Below are 20,617 nucleotides of genomic sequence, written 5' to 3'. Positions count from 1 at the left end.
GTTGTGGTACCGTGGGAGGCTGCCACTGGTATATTATTGACTTCTCTTATTCAACGTCAAAATATACCACCCAAAATTCAGGTAGTGCCTAAAATTTTTAAGATTCGGCTTAGAATTAAATTAGAGTCCAGTGGGAGGGATTTGACAAACTTTGTGATACTCTCCAGATGATGATGATAATAAACGCGAGATGGCCCAGATAAATTTACCAGTGGGAGGCTACTCTGCGCAGGATGCCGGCTATATTATGGGTACCAGAACGACGCCTATTTCTGCCATGAAACAGTAACGTGTAAGCATTACTGTGTTTCGGTCTGTAGCTAGTGAAATTACTGGGCAAATTAGACTTAACATCTTGTCTCAAGGTGACGAGAGCATTTGTAGTGCCGGCCAGAATTTTTGGGTTTTTTAAGAATCCTCAGCGGCACTGCATTGAGCAGGGGGTATCAATTACCATCAGCTGAACGTCCTGTCCGTCTCGTCCCTTATTGTCATAAAAAAACTGCTACTACGTACCAGTCCATCCATCCCCGCCTGAGGCACCCAGCTCCCCCAGAAATTCCTCCCTCCCCTCTCCCTCTGCGCCTCCGAAGGCCACGCCACATCAATCCTCCTCCCCAAATTAATACAATCGTACACCCCCAATGGCTCAGTAATCAATACTTTACTCCCAACGCTGATGTTCAACACGTCCCTGCCAGAATCAGAGCGTTTGATTTTCGTCTTTATCTCTTTACTTTTAAGGCTCTTTCTGTCGATATCTTTCATCGAGTCGCCGTACTGCGTCTCCTTCAACGGTATCGAGTCTGATTTCTCCGTGTATCGGCCGGTTAGTTCCCGATAGCTCTCTCGTTCGTGGCGAATCTCTTTAGATATCTTCGATAGGTCCTTGGAAGTGCCTTCGTTCATGAAGTACCTGTAATTTAAACAATTTGTTATTTTAAAGTGATAACCCCTCACTTCTGGGATTAATTTAATATAAATTAAATTTGTTACCAAAATTTATGAACTCGAACGCTTCTGTCCAAGCGCTCTTTCCAAATGAGATAACCGTTCGAGTACGCATGGGTCGTAAATTTAGGTATATGTTGTTCAACTCTAAGGTTGTCAGATCGCGGGTTCGTGTCCCGCACCGTTCATAAATTTTGCTTTTTCTTTTTAGTGCACATCATATCTGTTGTTTTGGAATAGTGTTTTTGAAGTCGGTTTGTTTTTTTGCTTAAAATTTCTTTTACATTTTTCCATTCGCAAGTTTTGTATTATTTATTCAATTTTAAATGGTCATATTATATTCATTATATAATTTTTGAATATGTACATTTTGTATAAATGATGTAAATTGGTGAGGCAGTGTCTGGCATGGTCGTTTGCGTCTAAACTATATTTTTACTTAAGACACTTAGCAGCGACGTAGCACAGATAAAAAAATCAAAATATTAGTCTATGGTTATTATTAACTATATCATACCATACCATATATAGTGATACCATTATACTGGATACTGGACCCCTATCCTTTTAAATGCTTTGAGTGTAAATGTTACCCACAGCTGACAGGTATACATGCCTACGCAATGAGCTTTGAAGAAGGTACTATTTACATTCCTACTACATTTAGCAAATCGTCTCGCAAATGACGTCAGTTCGTGTGTTAAGTGCTTACCTCACTGCGAAGGGGTTGTGCGCAAGGTCCTGCCTGGCGTTCCGGTTGGCGATGATCCTGCAGTCCGTGAGCGACACGTCCGGCCCGCTGCTCGACATGACCACCTCCTCCAGCGACGACGAGCCGCTGTGAGGGTGACTTGACGACACCTGCATTATTTCATTACCTTACTTTTTCTGCAAGCTCCTACCGTAATCATACTACTCCTAAATTTTTCTGCCGCCAAGCAGTATTGTGAAAGTACTCAGAACTTGCAACAAATATACACTTGTTATGCCTACTACTCGGTTACGTCGAGTCTGGTATCAGTAATGTCTTAGTGGGCAAAGAATATTCTTCTAGAACAGGATCCTAGAAAATATGCAAAATAAATGAGTTTCGAGATCCAAGAGTTGATAGAAAATCTTTTGTGCGGAAAACGTCATAATAATACCAATTCGAGCTAACAAAATACGTGTGTTCGACTACTACTACTACAAACTAGACATCATACAGACACCAGAGTCACCACACCACACTGAGACAGTATCAATATGTACCTCGAAGAGATAGCACGGCTGCTGTATGTAAGTAGGAAAAGAAAGTTTAAGAGAAAAAGAAATACTGTTGGGTTCATTCTTATTAAGCTATTCATTATCTCTATCGGAAATATCTGATAACGATTTATTCTAAATTGATGGCCTACTTTGAATCTAATAAACATTTCTGTTTCGAAATTATCCATCGTATGCAATTAAAAAACAAAATACAACAGCATACAAGTGTTTTATACAATGAACTGGCAGCCAAGTGAGTGAGTCACCACAGAGCTCTACTGTAATTAGTGGTGGCGCGACCAGTAACATTATGTGCACGCGTCCGAGCTGATCACGCCACCAAATTGGTTGACAGCCAAACGGACACCAGGTGAGTAACTCTCAATAGAGCTATAATATTTTGTTGGTAGCGGCGACTGGTTGCGGCACCGTGGTATCTCGGTGTAACTATTTCTACGGTATTGAAATAAATGAAAATATATTTATTACAGATAAAAGTTGAAAATGGAGCGCAAATGGTTGGGCGCTGTCTACCGCACATGCGCGATGTCAGCTACCGAAAATGCGCAGATCCGTGCACTTTACGTTGCGCAAAAACTAGTACATACATATATTACTTGGCAATGGCATAATTAATTATATTACGTTATACAATACGAGTGGGTCGTTAAAATTAAATTCCTTGTAAAAAAAGTATTTAAACATTTAACTGTTTGTGTTTTCTTATTAAAGGCACGAAGGGAAAAGGCAAAGGCGCATAATAAACAAATACGTAACTCATGAATTTTGATAATTTATACATCTAGATAGAGTCTCTCGCTGTTAGACACCCGATAAAAACAGTACAGGAATACTAGTTTAGTGTGCGTGACAAGCTACGTATCACGCTCACCATTTGTATGACAATTTGTGTTAGTGTGAGTGAACTGCTCAAAATAGAGGTTAGTTCTAAAGTTTTTTTTTTTCGTCGTTTTCCCATCTAAGCTCATGAATAACTTGGTTACGGAGACAATTCTAAGCGGCACTGAATTGTTATGAGCAGGACATATGACAGGAGAACGTCTTGCTCCTCACTTCTTAAAATAGTCCTTCGTTTACAAATGCCGGCATTATTACAGAGCGAATTTTTTTACACGTACGACAAAGCTGTGGAATGAGCTTCCATGTGCATTATTTCCGGGACGATACGACATACCTCCTGGGTACCTCCAAAAAAAAAGCGCTTACACCTTCCTTAAGGCCGGCAACTCTCCTGTGGTGTTGCAAGAGAATGTGGGCGGCGGTGATCACTTAACACCAGACCCGTACGCTCGTTTGTCCTCCATTTTCCATAAAAAAACCATCAAGGTTGTGACACACCTCCACTTCTAAATACGGGTTGCGAAACCGTTTAATGAATTTCGCTGCGGCAGTTTGTTGGAACTGGGTCGAAACGTCACGCGAATCAGCCGAGTTTGTTCAATCGGTTGATTTTAATTATATTCTGGATGATTGAATAAATAGGAAATAGGTCAATTCTGACCCTTTTTTTGTTGCTTTATTTTTGTCGACTTCTACAAACTCGTGAAAATAAAAACGCGGCACCGCAACAAAATGGCGACCGGAGCGTGAAAGTGTGACTGCGTCGCAGCAGGTCACCAAAACCGAGTGGGAAAAGAGATAGAATTACAGTCTAATCTATGCGTTAGAACAGGCAGTTACTTATCAAACAACCATATATGGCACCAAATATCTTAAATACAGCGCATCACAAATTTAAGATATATATCAAGGTGCATCCTTAGATAATTTATAAGCCTAGGTAGTCTCTTGCTGTTAGACAACCGGTAAAAACAGACCAGGAATATTAGTTTAGTGTGCGTGACAAGCTACGTCTTACACTCGCGATTTGTATGACACTTTGTGTTAGTGTGCGTGAATTGCTCAAAATAGAGGTTAGTGCTAAACTTAATTTTTTTCAACGTTTTCACAGCTGTCATAGTCTATCTAGACGTATAAATGATCTAAGGGTTCATTAAAACATGATGACATGATTGGGATTACCTTAGCACTGGCTGCTCGTCTGGGCTGAGCGTGTTCTCTACTACGCCATCCACTGTTATTCTGTCAACAGTAAGTGCAGTTGAATCAAATTCAAAAACTGATTTCAATATAACGAGTTTGTATGAACAGTAATAGTTATTTATGCAACTGTTATGTAATAAGGGGTATTAACACACGAATGTGATAATAGTATCACATGAGTGTTTTAACTAATTATCAACAGTTGCATACAAGACTTCATCTACACCCATAATATGAATCCTCTATAAAAGATTGTGAAACAGTTAGCTTTGTGCTAACATAAAAAAGCCAGTCCTAGTAACAATTACATCATTCAAACGAGTGTTGTAATGTTGTATTGAATTTCATCACAACACTCGTTTCGATGATATAACTGATATTAGGACATTGTGTTTTAATGTTGGCAATAAGCTAACTGTTTTAGAATCTTTAATAGAGGATTTAAAGCATTTGTGTAGATAAAATAACATTACCGTATAACATTAATATTTACACAACAATTAAGATATTCATCAATTCAGAGGTATTTCCTGGTCAATACGAGTAAAGATTCAGCCCAATATGACAGACGTCCGTGATGAGATTTTACACGAGGAGGATACAGACAGAGGTCAGAGTCGAGATATCCCTCCAATTTCAAATTCGAGCAATTTCGCTCGGGACTTGCGTCGTTATCTATGGACATTTACCAAAAAGGATGTACGTAATAAAAGGCCTAAGTGAAAATTGCAATTTAGTTTAGTATGAAACGTGCAGTGAGATTCGACATAAGTTTGAAGTAGTAATTACAATATGGCGACGAACTATAATCCGACTAAGTTTAAAAGCGAACAGTTGCTTAAAACGTAGAGGATTTCTGCTATGTCCATTTTTTACAAGATCATAACCGTCATCTGTCAAATGCACTGCACGTTTCATAGAATCGCTTTTTTCTTAGAGAGTTTAGCTAGGCTGATTCCAGGCTCACTTAGATATTCAGATGTGGATTAGTAGGATTTACGACAGAGCCATTTTCTAATAAAAAAAAATAATTTATTTTTAGATAATGCCTGAACAGTGGCTGGGACTTTATTATAAAAGTGTAGCCTTAAAGCTATTATGTATCTTATGAAACCAACTAGAATTAGTTACAAGCAATCCCTTATTTCTAGCGTTATAATAATTAAAATCACAATTAAGAGCAAAAAGGTGACGATTTTTGTGAACGAAAAATGAACAGTCATAATATAAATTTCTTTAAATTTTTCTTTGAGAGACTGTCTATAACCAAGCTTATAGTTAATGTTTCATAAAATCTAATAGAGTCACTTTCTTTTTCATTTTGACACCCAAAGATAAAATGTGATATAATGAAACATTAACTTTAAAGATGCTTTTTGCAACAAGCGGTTATAAAACATTTTTTTTATGAAAATAAGAGACGAGACGAGCAGGACGTTCAGCTGATGGTAATTGATACGCCCTGACCATTTCAATGCAGTGCCGCACAAGATTCTTGAAAAACCCCATCAATTCTGAGCAGCACTACAACTGCGCTGGTCACCTTGAGACATAAGAAGTCAAGTCTCATTTACCCAGTAATTTCACTAGTTACGGCGCCCTTCAGACCGAAACACAGTTATGCTTACACATGACTGCTTCACGGCAGAAATAGGCGCCGTTGTGGTACCCATAATCTAGCCGGCATCTTGTGCAAAGGAGCCTCCCACTGGTAATTAAGGTAATCATGTTTGTATAGCGCCACACCTGAGCGTGGTGCGTGTCCGTACAGTCGGCTCCGAGTCGGCCGTTGTCGGACGCGGCCAGCAGCCGGAACGACGCGGGTAATGCGCGGTCATGACGTACCCTACTGTGACTCACACCCTGCAAAAACAGCAATAGATTTAAGGCCGCTACCCCGAGATATCGCCAAAATAGCGCGTATTTGAAACCACTTCCTAACACTTATATATAAAACTTATATTTTTACAACAAATTTTTTTGTTAATTTTTTTTTATCACATCGACAGTTGCTGTACTAAAATTCTTACATTTCGGTTAAATCTGATTGATTAATCAAGTATTAAATTATTTTTGGATAACTGTAATTAAAATCATGTTTTGTTTAAAGATGGAGTAGGTATGAACCTGAGTGCGTGCACGTGCGTGTCTCTCGCGCCGCCCTCGCGCCGACCGTTCGCGCTCCTCACTACGACGACGCACCTCCACTTCCGGACCGCTGCCGTAAACTGTAATTAATTAGTTTCATGTTAACTGTGAAGAAAACCATGGAACTTAAATGTTTGCAAGGGATTGTAGGTCTTCTTTCGTCACTTTTAAAGGATTAAAATGCGTGTATTGTAACTTTGTCTCTACATTAGATTTTTGCATAAAAGTTACATTTTTATTATCATTTTAGTTAACACGATGTTTCAAGACCTTTCCAGGGGGACTGCAGATGAAATGAGTTTGATGATATATGAGACAGTTTTTGTTATAGCTAGTTGCAATTAAGTTTAGCGCCATTACCACCTCCGAGGCAATAAATGGCTAGGGCTTCTATTTGATTTGAATTTATGCCCTTATTTTTCAAAAGTATTAATTAATAAATAGCTTTTATCCAAACAAAAATAATTTTTGTTATACAAATTAAATTTTTAAACAAAATATATATGAACGATTCGGGACTCGAGCCTCTCGGGTTTCGTCCGAGTGTCTTACCAACTGAGCTAACCGTTCGAGTCGCGCACGGTTCGCGGGGTGTATAACATATAGGCATTTAGGTAGTGCCTACCTCGTTAAGAACCTAAATAAATATAGCACTTGTGTTAAAGTTAATATAGTTTAAATTTTTCCGTTATTTCATTACCAAACTTCTATTGAACACCTACTCATAAAATTTTTCCTTACACTAAATACCTACGATAAGCAATCTTTGCTTATTCCAAAGCTTAACTATGACTAGTTAGATCCAGAGTGCCTACCTTGCTAGAAGACCAATGCACGCCCCTGGTGGTTCGTCTTGTTCAACTCACAGCTTTTAATTATTTTTGTTAACATCAGTAACTGACCCTGGTCGTCGTGTCGGTCGTGCGAGTGTTCCCTCAACATCCCGGCCAGCGAGGCGAGTGTGCCCGACATTGGTTTCCCCGCGACGCCCACAGCTCCGGCCATGCTGCCCAGAGTACCCGTCGTCGACAAACTGCTACGCGTTCCACCTGATTAATTAACTTCTTTGAATTTCTTGGATTCGCCTTGTATCCACCAGAGCCCTTAACTACTATTGACTAAATGTGGAAAGGATTCCGTTTAAATGTGTTGGAACAATAAGAAAAAATAATGAATGAACAAACAAATTTGGTCTCATCACCATTGTGACGTATCTCTTCCGGGGGTACTACGTCCCAACAATCGACCAATCACAGAGTGCGACGAGGATACAAAAGAGCGTTTTACGACTCATTCAACACAGTCTCGTAACCGAATTGGGCGAGTCAAAATCTCTCGAGGATGCCTCGTGTAGAGGCGAAACACGTGTCGAATTGATAGAAGACTAATATAATCGGAGTTTAAACGCAAGATTTCCGAAGAATAATGCCAAATTCAATAAATGTTCCATAAGTGAGTTTAAATATTGTTTTGAATAAAAATACTTGACTTCTAATTTATTTCATATACTATAATAGAATACTATTCTATCACTATTCCAATACTAAATTTTATCTAATATTAATTATTTTCTATTTCTTAATTAATTTTGTTGATTGACATCGGAAACATTAGTATCAGCTTGTTTCCCTCCCTCTCCCTGTTGTCGTGTCTTATATCTTAAGCTAGAGTGCTAAGTTCGAGTATTACCAATAACTATTATTAACTTATTGTGAATTCTAAGTGGAAACTCTGCCCAAATACAGTGATTACAATAATTGTGTATGATTTGGATAACCACCCCTCTCACATTCGTGAACAAAGCATAAATGATACACTAAACGTATAACGTATAACATTCGTCATACATTGTACAATCAATGAATGGCCTCACCCAGTGGGTTGGAGCGGTCAAGACCGGTCCGTGCCCGCTCCGTGGCAGACTGTGACCGGTTCAGGCCCGTGGCCGGCTCACACGCGCCTCCGCCGCTTGAGCACCCCTCCCCGCATCGCCGCCGGATCCTGGTAACATAGCATTTTGGATCACATATCTAAAACGTACATTGTACAACTGTGCATATAATGATATCGTAATGTCATTGACTCCCTGCGTAAGTGAGCTATTTTGCAGATATTACTATAATTTTTGTTACCCTACTTAAGATAATCTGTATTTCTCTAAATAGTACATGCCAATTACTGATCTTTTAGTTTTAGGTCTCCTTGTTGATATTTTGAAAATAAAATAAAAATATTATAGAGAAAGTTATTAAAACGATACAATGCCATGTGACGCGGCAAGAATGCGTAGCAGAAAACCTACTAGTACTAGCGAGAAGAATGCTGTGGTAAGACACATTGACATCAACATAATTGTAGGCGCTAATGGGGCTAGCAAACAGCATTGATTTATTTAGACCACCATCAAACAATTTTTATAATTATTTTATTTTATTATCAATTAAGTAAATAGATTCAATAAAGTTTCAGAGTGATTTAATCAGACTGTGTGACTATTATCATGACAACCGTATTGGAGTCAATGTAACTAAATGTTTTCAAATCACCTTTACGCGAAAAAGTAATAAATTAGAATACCAATACACATTACTTGATGTTCCTTTAACACGAACGAATAGCATTAGGGACTTAGGAATAGTGTTTGATACAAAAATGTCAATGTCAGATCACATTGCTGCAATAACTGAAAAAGCTTACAGGAATCTAGGTTTCGTTATACGTGTAAGTCAACCTTTTTCAGGTTTAGAGTGTATAAAAGTTCTTTATTTCTCATATGTTCGTAGCGTCTTAGAATACTGCTGTAATATCTGGAACCCATACTATAGGATATATATCGATGAAATAGAGAATATACAATCAAAATTTGTAAAGGTTTTAGAATATCGCCTTTAGCATTATGGTTCTAGTTATGAGAAATCCTGCAGCCACCATAAATTAATGCAATTAAAAGACCGGCGAACTTTACTAGATATGTTATTTCTGTATGACGTGTGCAACAACAAAATTGACTGCCCCGAGCTTACATCTTCATTCATGCAATTTAGAATCCCGAATAAGCGTACAAGGCATACCACCCTTTTTAATGTCCCAATTACTCACTCTATTTATGCACAGAATTCGGTGGTCTGCCGTACCCTTAGCTGCTATAATAAACATTTCTTACCAACAGATATTTTCGTCCATACTAAAAGCTCTTTCAAAAAGGAAATCATTTTAAGTATACTGTAATCGAAGAGTTGAAAACGACTTAAGACATACGCACACACACTCATACGCCCATACACTCATACACACATACACTCATACACACCTTTATATTTATTAGTTAATTATTTTTTATTTTGATTTAATCATAGTTTAATTAGAGCGTTAAATGTTATACCATAAATAGTGTGAACCTGTAATTGGCAGTCGGCCATCGCATAATATTTTTGTTATTAGTTTAATTTTTGTGTGCTGTTGGTTCAATAATATATAAAAAAAAAAAAAAAAAAAAAATACTAATGAAATGTATCTTTTGATTCCTTTATTGTATTGATTATTGAAAAACAAAAGGCATTTATATATTTGACTAGCTGACCCGGCAAACGTTGTTTTGCCATATAAAGTATAATTCACGCGATAGTTTTATAAGTAATAAAATATTGCCTATATTATAGCCTGTACATCATTTTGTTCTATTGTCAATAGTTTTTGCAGCGCACGCAAAAATAGGTTTTCTATTTTACACCTTGTGTTACAAAATAGCAATTTTATTACGGATCCCTAATTTTGAAAAAAAAAAAACATAGCCTATAGCCTTCCTCGATAAATGGACTACCCAACACTGAAAGAATCATTCAAATTGGACCAGTAGTACCAGAGATTAGCGCGTTCAAACAAACAAACAAAGACTGCAGCTTTATAATATTAGTATAGATAAGTCATTCGTTCTTCACTCATTCATTCCACGTGTCCAAACCATTTCAGCATTCCTTTCTCAGTCCTTGTTACATAAAGAAGACTTTCAGACCAAAGCATGCAGCGCTCCATTTACACAGTTTCCCGCAGTCACTGTCCTTTCAATATCTCCTTCACATCTTCCGTCTCTTATTAAATAGGCTGTTTAATACTTGCAATACTAGCAATCATCTCCCATTTGGTCCTTCAAGCCGGATTTGAACCAGCAGTATATCGATTCGTGTCGTGCACATAAAATATATTTTTATTACCGTCTCCAGAGAGCAGCAGCTTGCCTCCGCAGCAGACCGACACTGAGCGGCTCGCCGAGCAGCTCGCGGAGTGGTTCGGAGGTGTCTGCGTACGAAGTGCTTAGCGGAGACACGTATATCGGATAGCCAATCGGTTGATCACACGACGAGTTTATTATATTGCGGAGAGCCTGTAACAGATTTCAAATGATAATGCAACAAAAAAAAAATCAGTTAGTTATAGTTATTGAATGAATAAAAATGATATACTTTAAAATTCAATATTCTTTTCTCTACGAGCTCTATGTCAAGAGTGTATTTATTAAATTTATTGTAAATATATAACACTGAAGTTTATTATATCACTGGAATCTTTACAGGAAGGGAAAACCGACAACTAAGCCGCATCCTGATCATGAAGCTTGAGTTTAATGCGGCTTGCAGGCCAAGAGCTAAGCTAACTTAGTTTAGTTTAGCTCGCATAGCTGACGCATTTTTCTATACCGCTCGAATACCGATCGTGTAAAACCGCAAACTAAGTTAGTTGCGTACACCGATGCGCTACACGAGCTAAGCTAAGCCCCTCCCACCTTCCCCGTACGCCCTTCGCACAGTCAGAGCTAGTGCTATCCAGTGCCCTTTGTCGTACGCACGGTTGTTTTGTCGCGAACATGGAGCAATTTATTGAAAGTGTTAACGTATTCATCATCGGAACTTTCTTCATCGGTTATATTCATAGAGAATGACGTCCGTCTAATTGAACTTCGCAACACTGACTGAGCATTGGCTTAGCTCATTGTGTGCACGCCATTTATTTCTAGCTTAGCTTAGCCTAGCTTTTGGTCTGCAATCCGCTAACATTCAGGAGTGATTTCTTCACCCAAAAGGGAGTTTGTTTTGGTGTTACCTGTTTAGCATTCTGTATGGAACCGCGTTCGGGATTCCTATTCCGTAGATACACGAGCTCTTGTTGCTGTCCCGCCCACAGCCCTCGCACACACTCCCGGTTCAGCTTGATCACTCGGAATCCCAAATGACGTTTATTCAGCATTATTATCTTGTAATCATCGTTGCCTTCGTCCATTACATGCCTGGAATAATACGTAGAATTTTTATGTTTTTATACCATTTTAAAGATTGCAGAGTTCACAGTAATACTCCTTTTGATTTTACTCAAAGAAGTAAAAGTAGACGGTTTTCTGTGAAGGCGATTGCGACTTAATTTTTGGGTCGTACTTCGGAAGTCAACCTTTTGACAGTCCGCTGTTAGAAAACACGAGATTCTGAATCGCAGTAAAAGAAAAACGACAAAAATAATAATTTTTACATTAGTTATTAAAACAATTCAATAATATACATTAAATAATTTTAAGTAATATTTTCAACTCGACCAATAAACAAATATTACACGTAGATTTTCATGTCAGGTTGCTTGACAACTGGAGCAAACGTCTTGCAGTCTTGTTCATTTTTATTAGTCTAAACTAACACATCAACTCTGAATACTCATACAGGTTTATCGCAAAGCATAAATTATTTATTTAAGTAAGAAGAAGCAGACCTAGCCGTGTTCATTCTGTACTAACGCCATATAGTACAAAATATATTTCTGCAGCGAAATAGCATGTATTATTTTCTCACGGAACGCAACGACTAAAGACATTCTTGATGTGCTAAGACTGAAATCATATTATCACTATTATGAGAAGATAATGACGCCCAAACTCAGGTGGGGCGCCACTGGCAATCTGCGATGAAATATGTAGTTATATTACTGTAATACAGGTAATTTTAAACGACCTTAAAAAGGGCAAGAAACATGGCCACAAATCTCAGTCCCTTTTTTTTAACGGTGGTATACTAAAAGAGCTGCAATAGAGGCTTATTCATTCATCAATTCATACTAAAAGAGCACTCTTTTAAGTATGGTAAAAATCACAGTTGTAGAATACACAAATGGTCCAAGTTTTATATATTCTCAGTAAATAGTAATTATTTTTCATCATTATATTGTAGTTGTGAATATTAATTTAAGAAATTATATATCAATTTGTGAGGAACAGCGCGAATTCAATTCTACTTTATGTTAAGAAAAACTGTATAAATTTACACGCTAAAAAGTCGCGCCAAAAATGGAGCCGCCATGATCGTGACGTCATAATAACATAAACAAAGAAACTTCAAATGTGCAGTGCAATCCTTATTGATGTTTATCAAAACAAAAAATTACTTTTCGTGGCCCGTATCGTCGGTGTGTTGCTAACTTGTTGCTAAAATCAAATTGTTTCTGCTATTGTGACGTCACAAAATGGTGGTCGGCGTTTTCGGTCACGTGACATAAAGATAATAAAACAATGATTTTAATTTTGAACATATAAATAAGAACATATAAATAATCCTTAAGATTTTACAACAAATTAGAATTGAATTCGTAATTCTTTTGGTAAAAACACTATACATAACATACTTTCATAATTTAATTTTAACAGATGAAACTGGCCTATTGTATCTCAATTTGATGATTATGTTTATACTATAAACGATTGCGGACAGTTAGAAACGAAACATTTGTATGGAATTAGGTATCTAGGATTTAATATATTTTGATTTTTGTCATAATAAGTAACCTCAACGCAAGCAAGTGCGGAGCGCCTCGTAGCACGCTGTGCCTCCAAGCGGGCGCCGCCTCGTGGCAGATGACCAGTCGCTGGGAGTGGGATGTGATGGCCGCGTACAGAGCCGCACTGCTGCAGTACTCCTCCGGGAACATGAAGTGATCCTGCAAGGACAAACCGTGTAAACAAGCCACTACAAGAAAGACTGCACTGTAATTTGAAATTAGATTTTTTTTTTGCAAGAAACATTGTACTTAAGATGTTAACTATTATTGATAATTCAATATATTTCGTCAATTGACATTCAAAATCTAATATATAAAATTCTTCTCGTGTCATGGTGTTAAACATTGAACTCCTCCGAAACGGCTTGACCGATTCTCATGACATTTTGAGTGCATATTGGGTAGGTCTGAGAATCGGACATCTATTTTTCATCCCCCTAAATGTTAAGGGTGGTCCACACGATTTTTTTTTTATTTTTTTTTAATTTGTTTTATTATGAGTCAGCATTAAAGAATACATACAACTTCAAATTTTCACCTATCTACAATCAACAGATACTTTTGTATCGCGATTTTAATATCGGCAATACAACGTTTGCTGGGTCAGCTAGAATGTTATAAAATTGTCTAAATACCAACATACTACTGTTATACTATCCTCTACCGTGTAACACAGGCTGACTTTGACAAAATGGCTTCAAAAACGTTACCAAGAGCTTTGGGATAGTAAATAAAACAAAGAAAAACAACTTGTGGTTTCAACTCTCGACTCTTCTCAATTACGTTGAATATTGAGGATCTGTTTCCATGTTCCTCTTGCCTTCAGCAAGTATGTTCTTCTGATATATGAGGTCGAGAAAGCTTTTGAGTCGACAGTTCATTAAATGAAGGAGGATTATGATTAAAGATAATATGTTATCTGAAGTTATGGTGACACGTTTGAAATGGGCAAAAATAAAAGCATCAAACACAATGGTTAATAATAACCAAAAATAGTTAAAAAATGCGGCAAAATCTGCTTTTTTATCATTATTTCTAAAGAACATTTTTTTCTGATTTTTCTGATGTTTTACCATACAGCCTATTTCGAAACAGGTTTTTGGTTTCATGTTTTAAAGAGCGCGTTTCAACTTTTTCTCAAAGTAAGTAATACGCATGTATACCTCCCAATTATCTTTGAATCAATCATATTATTCGACCTTCATATAAAACCGCGAATGCAACCAAATTAAGTACATTAACCCATTCAATATAGATGTTAGCCCCATTGTAATTTGAAATACACAGTCATGATTTTCGATGAGTGATTTCTAAATAAGGCCAAATGTAATCTCCAAGGGCACAGGTTCGAATCCCGCCTCAACATAAAATTTTGACACAATCAACAATTTGTATCATAATTATGAACATAGTGGATATTGGTGTTTCAGACCTGATGTAGCTTGAGCGCCATGCGGATGGCGGGCGCCAGTACGGCGTGCAGCAGCGACACGTCGGAGAACACCCACTCGTCGCGCGCGCACGTGATGCGGAAGTCACCCTTGAACAGCGCGTGCACGCCGTACAAGAAGAACTCCACGCTACTGCAACGACAACAATGTTATTGTTACAAATCAGCGTTAATCACGGTCCTCAGCGGGCTAACGGACACCAGCACATACCTGCAGGTGGACAGATGCTGTGCGGCGGCGAGGGCCCTCCTGCCAAGCAAGCTAAGAGCGAAGCACAGCGTGACGATGGCCGGTTCTCGTCGGTAGCTGGCCCCACGTCGAGCGCCGCAGTGCGATATCCACTCCTGGTACACCGCGCAGAATCTACTTCTGTAATTTGCAAGATTATTTTTTTATGATAATGTGAAATAACGTTGACGGCTCGAAGGACCAAATTTGAGATATTAAAATTGAATTGAATCCTTCATATAATTTAACAAAGGATGTGAGATCTCAATATACACACTACTTAGCAGTTATAAATAAATATTGTTTAAATATTATTCCGTAATTTTTTTTTCACCATACAAAGCAAATCATTAGTTTTTTTTCCGATCCCTTCATGCGCAAAGAATTTCAACAGACAGCCACATTCTTATTGCTCGATGCGTGGTATCTGTATGAATTTCAAAAAAAGAACATTTTCATTTACTCATGCGATACTATTATCACAATCGGCTTCGCCTCGTGAGTGATAAATCCACATTCATGTTTTAATACCTCTTATTATACAACAGTTGCATAAATAACTATCACATACTTCTAGATTCACCTACAACTGCCCTGTTTCTTATGCCTATTTACTGAAAAAGGGTTTAGTTCACTCTCGCACTTATTTTATAGACACTATTATAATAATCTCTTGAAGGGCTCATTAAATATTTGAGTCTCACTTTGGGAATTTACTTTAATAACTTCAAAGAAATAGTGAGTACCTGGTAATCCCAGAAGCTCGGAAGTCATAATCTTCGTCTAGGTTAACGTTGAAGATGGGATCTAGATCGACAAAGTTTCTCTCGTTCATCGGTTTGAGAGCTTCCGTCAGCTCTGGCGACGCGAGCCACTCCTCCAACTTGCTTGACTGTATCGTGTAGTAGATGATACTCTGTGGTATAAATTATGAATAACATTAAGAATAGAATACATAATAATACAAATTAATTACGAAATACTTTTGACTATCATTGATAGCTTTAAGCAAAAAACTAAAAATACGGTCTGTCTAAAATCTTTCACACATAAGAAATTAACTTCAGTATGCCAGAAATCTCAGAAAGTAGACGATGGATTAATTAGAAATTTTGCATATATCAAAATGGTGTTTCATGGGGGTTTCCAATCGTCTATGTCGTATTTTGCCACTTATCTGTTTAAGTAATTAACCAAGTTGTGCACGTTGAGATTAGGTTGTTCAATGTGAATTATAATAGTTAACAAAAGATTGATGATCCTGCTCGAAGGACCATTAAATTAATAAAACATTGGCTCGTCTTGCTGGGATTTATTTTGAATAACAATTAAAAGATGTGAAGGCGGGGGCGTACTCGCTTTATGGCTATAAAAACGTGACCTTACCACTAGGGAACTTACTTTATATTGCGATGCTCAGCTCGTAGTGCTCAAAATTGTATCACTAGTTCACACAACAAACCCCGGGGTATAAAGAACTTGTAAAACAACACTTAAGTTACAGAATTTTATTGAGGCGGTTCTACCAATGTCAATTTAGTCAAGCGAAGACTGACGAGTCATTTTTTAATTAGGCTTACGCGAAGTGGCTCCCATTCGTTCACGCTCAGGCTTAGGCATTTAAAGTAAATGGCGCGAAGAATAATAGTAAATCACGATGAACCTCATTATGAAAAGTGGTATCAAAACACGGAGTTTATATAATGTATGCATATTTCTATAACTCGTTACAAGATTGCGTTTCGCGGCCTTCGAGATGAGAGTATGCTGTAAGTTTGGAGGGTCGTAATGTTTGATTGGGAGATTACAAAGTGGCTGTGTGAGGCAAGAATTTGCATGCAAACCACGCGGTTCGAAATATCTAACGTCAATTACTGAAAAGAGGGTGACATTCTTCACACAAAAGAAAAACATAATGATTCAATCAGAGCATAGAAATAAATTCAAACATAGACTGACGGCGGTAAATATAAGAATGAAACAAATCATTCTTAAAACAACTAATTAATTTATACCAAAAAAAACTACTTAAGACACATAGAATAGCGACTTATGATTTATCAGCAGTGTATTCACCTTAACGTAGTAGGTGAGCAGCACCTTCCGGAAGTCGAACACCTGCAGCATGGACACAGCGCTGTTGTCAGTGACGGAGTAGCCCTCGAGCACGTACCGCGAGGTGGCCAGCTGCCAGGCGAGCCAGCGGAGGCTCCAGCACGCCGCAGGGGATAGGACACGTCCAGTGCTGCCACACCACACGCCCTCTAGACGGAAATAGGCCAACATAACAAGAATTTAGAGCTTTTGGGTAGTACAGTAACCTTTTTACAAAAATAGGTAAACTTATCCTTGTTATTCCTTCACAACTCACGAAGATATCGGTCACCACTTCGGAATCGAATTGAAATTCTAAGAGAGAAGAAACAGCGCAAGAAACTCTCCCGGTATACTTTTTGTTGGTCTTTAAATCATTTAAATTAGTATTCTATAATATGTAAATAGAATTCAGGGTTCATATTATGTATATCTCTAACACGTCTTCGGGTACTCACCATTGCTCTCCTCTGGCCCCTCCGAGATCGCCTCCACCTCTCTCTGCTGGCAGTAGGTTCCGCGAAACTCTAGCCCTCGCAGTTGAAATGAGACCAAGCCATTACCCATTTCAACTATATGTACCAAGCAGTTCAAGTAGTCAGACGCGAGAACTGTGAAACAAAATTCGGATTATAATCCCTTCTTGTCTTTATTGCCCCATAAACCAAGGTTACTCCTTGTTTAAGGTGATTCGGCCACCTGATTCACAGGACCACCCAAAAAATATATTATCTAGCCGATCCATCTTTCCAGGCGGTTTTATGGTTTCCACTTTTCCTGGCCATAAAGACACTCGATAAGCTTACTGCTTCGCCGTAAATATTTCCATAAAAATCAGTAAGCGAGACTATGAAAGCAGGAAAATACTGCAGAGTTTGAAGAGTCGAAGATATTTTGCAATTTGTGGCAGACGAACACAGGCCACTATGTGAATCTATTTTTACATGGTTCCAATTTACGTAGGGTTTTTTTTTAAATAAAATATAGCAAATTTTACAGTGAATATCATTCAGTAATATATCATTCAGTATAAGAATTTATAAAATTGGTCCAGGAAACCAAACATACACATACACAGCATAAATCTTTCTCCTATATATGTCATAATATATAGAAAACAATTTTTGGATACAATCAGCTTAATGTATAGATGAATCAACTCTCAGAATGAATCTTAATAAAAGAAAAACTGGAATAAATCTCGTGCAATGACATACCAAAACAGTCCCCTTGCTGTACACTTCCCCACCGTCCCAGCATGAGGTCTCCACAAAGATAATGTTGCAACGAGCGGGTGAGGTGCTCGTAGAAAATCGAATTCAAGTTGTTGTCATCTGCACAGAGAGGAATACTTTTTATAAAATAGTTGGTCTTAGACCCTTATAAAACAATTATTTACGTATGCTCTTTATTTAAAGGTATGTATTAGCACTGCAGTTTTAGTATTTTTCAAAATAATTATCTATATAATTTTTGTAATGCTCAGTATGCCAACAAAACATTGAATATCAAACTGTATTGAATATTTTTATAAGCCTAGGTAAATTAACGTAGCACATCTTTCATGGAAAAAATACGACAGCGTTTTGTTCCCTTAAGAAATATAAATGATAACTTTCATGAAGAAAACACTATAATATTGTTATCATAACATAGTAAAAGTAAAATTTCAAAACATATAATAAAAAACTGAACTTGAAAATAATTTTAATATTATACTTTTCTATGTTAATTTAGTGTGATCCTTATATCGCTTGATGCTTGCTGCACAATGATTTTATATTAGGGTTTCAATTTACTTAGCTTTAATCTCAGGTCTCCGCGTGGTGTTATATCAAGTCAATTTTTTTTTTATCAGTTAATCATTAACAGCAATAAATCAACATTCAGCTAAATATGAAGATGGAATTTGCCTTTTTTGTTAGTAGTTAGTATTTAGATAACCCAAACCGAAAGGGTTAAAGTCGTGTCGAATCATTTTTAATTTGCCCCCTCATACTCTCATATTCTGAGCTGGAATCATTTTTAACTGCTCGAATTGTCGGGGACCTAGTACTCTGTGAACGGCTCGATCACCTGGCGTTTCGTCGCTTCATTGTGTGTCTTCTATCGCATTTATCACGGGGAGTGTTCCGAAGGGCTGATTCACTGATTCCTGCCGCCGAATTCCACCTTCTCACCACACGCCACAAATTAGGATATCATCCTCATCATGTAGATGTGTGGCGTTTTTCCACAGTGCGGTTTTCAAGGAACTTTCTTCCACGTACCAACCACAAACCTTCCTACGCAGACGATACGACATGGGTACCTTCAAAAAAGCGCATACACCTTCCTTAAAGACCGGCTACGCTTCTGTGATACTTCTGGTGTTGCAAGAGAATGTGGGCGGCGATAAACACTTAGCACCAGGTGACCCGTACGCTCGTATGTCCTTTTCGTTAAAAAAAAATCACCACGCTATTTTTATTTCATTCTACAATTTAGTTGTACATTGTACATTGAAGAAAGTTCTATAAAACATACAAACAAAAATGTCGACGAAAATTTCAGAAAACTTATGAAAGACATTGGTATTCATCTATAAACAAGAGCAAAATGGTAATACCCACTTCTAGGCTAAGTTAAGCTTCTCACGTTGTTTTCTACTATTGACCTAAGTTCTGACTTAAGGATTTTACGTAGGGATTTTTTTTAAAATAAAATACAGCAAATTTTACAGTGAATATCGTTCTGACGAGAAAAAACACTCCTAAGCGGCTGTTTAAAGTTAGTGGACCATTATGAATGAGGGGGTAAAAATCAAGCTACCTGAAATCAAGGGAATATCTGTCAACAAGTTAAAGATTTTTACAAAAGATTTGAATTTCTATAGCAGCTTTGAAGGTTTTATAATTTATAATTATTAAAATCTAAGTCTAATATGTCTTTTATGTAATTTTTTTTAATTTTCGTGGCAGTCTTCGTTATGCACGCTTAAATGTCATTGCTTGTGGCGGCGTCATGCGGCGGGTCCCTTCTATAAGGTATGGCGATATGACGGAATTACTGAGAGATAATAGATATAATTTAAAATAGAATATTAATGTTAAAAAAATGGGTTTTTAGCTCTTTATTTCAATAATTCGTAACGTTTCCAGGAAACTTTTTTTTATTACACGACATCCATATCATGTCGGTTCATTTAAAATGTCTGTGTAACTATTAAGGAGTTCCCAACCTTGAACTTATCCAAATTATGCTTATCATGAAAATTCATTGTCAACGGTTAACCAACATACAAAATTTCATTTTACGAAAAAAATCTATTTTCTTAATTTTATTTCCATAATAGTTTTCGCCCTTTTTTAGCTGGCGCCATGTATTTGGGCCAGTTCCTTACTTTCCTTTTAATATCTTGGGCTACAAACATTCGCTTTTTTATTCGTGACCCGTTTAATCTTATCTATCCTTCTCATTCAGACTTTCCCTTGGGTGTTTCTCCCTAAGGTTGGAATGCTAGAATCTTCTTCAAATACCAAATATTTATATTCAAAATAGGATATGATATCACTTATTGAACATCAAAAACTACACACCAGTCAAAAAAGTATGCCTCAGATCTGAGAAGAACGGGCGCAAGA

The 20,617-nt window shown here is 37.4% G+C and overlaps 1 protein-coding gene across 1 annotated transcript in view; it reads right to left on the bottom strand.

Annotated features, from left to right (window-relative positions):
* The window catches only part of LOC126964704 (pecanex-like protein 1), a 40,396-nt gene that overhangs the window by 7,554 nt on the left and 12,225 nt on the right, over positions 1-20,617 (bottom strand). The window contains exons 10-25 of the mRNA XM_050807979.1: positions 18,212-18,328; positions 17,453-17,605; positions 16,977-17,164; positions 15,647-15,816; positions 14,883-15,041; positions 14,654-14,804; positions 13,229-13,380; positions 11,509-11,692; positions 10,623-10,792; positions 8,285-8,412; positions 7,314-7,460; positions 6,391-6,491; positions 6,010-6,126; positions 4,243-4,302; positions 1,664-1,812; positions 517-916 (exon numbers count right to left, since the gene is read on the bottom strand). Of these exons, the coding sequence (XP_050663936.1) occupies positions 517-916; positions 1,664-1,812; positions 4,243-4,302; positions 6,010-6,126; positions 6,391-6,491; positions 7,314-7,460; positions 8,285-8,412; positions 10,623-10,792; positions 11,509-11,692; positions 13,229-13,380; positions 14,654-14,804; positions 14,883-15,041; positions 15,647-15,816; positions 16,977-17,164; positions 17,453-17,605; positions 18,212-18,328 (2,546 nt within the window). The remainder of the gene's footprint in view (positions 1-516; positions 917-1,663; positions 1,813-4,242; positions 4,303-6,009; positions 6,127-6,390; positions 6,492-7,313; positions 7,461-8,284; positions 8,413-10,622; positions 10,793-11,508; positions 11,693-13,228; positions 13,381-14,653; positions 14,805-14,882; positions 15,042-15,646; positions 15,817-16,976; positions 17,165-17,452; positions 17,606-18,211; positions 18,329-20,617) is intronic.

Source organism: Leptidea sinapis, chromosome 5, assembly GCF_905404315.1.
Source record: "Leptidea sinapis chromosome 5, ilLepSina1.1, whole genome shotgun sequence".
Taxonomy (NCBI): Eukaryota; Metazoa; Arthropoda; class Insecta; order Lepidoptera; family Pieridae; genus Leptidea; species Leptidea sinapis.
The sequence above is the reverse complement of the archived record's forward strand: the minus strand, read 5'-3'. Positions and strand labels throughout refer to the sequence as shown.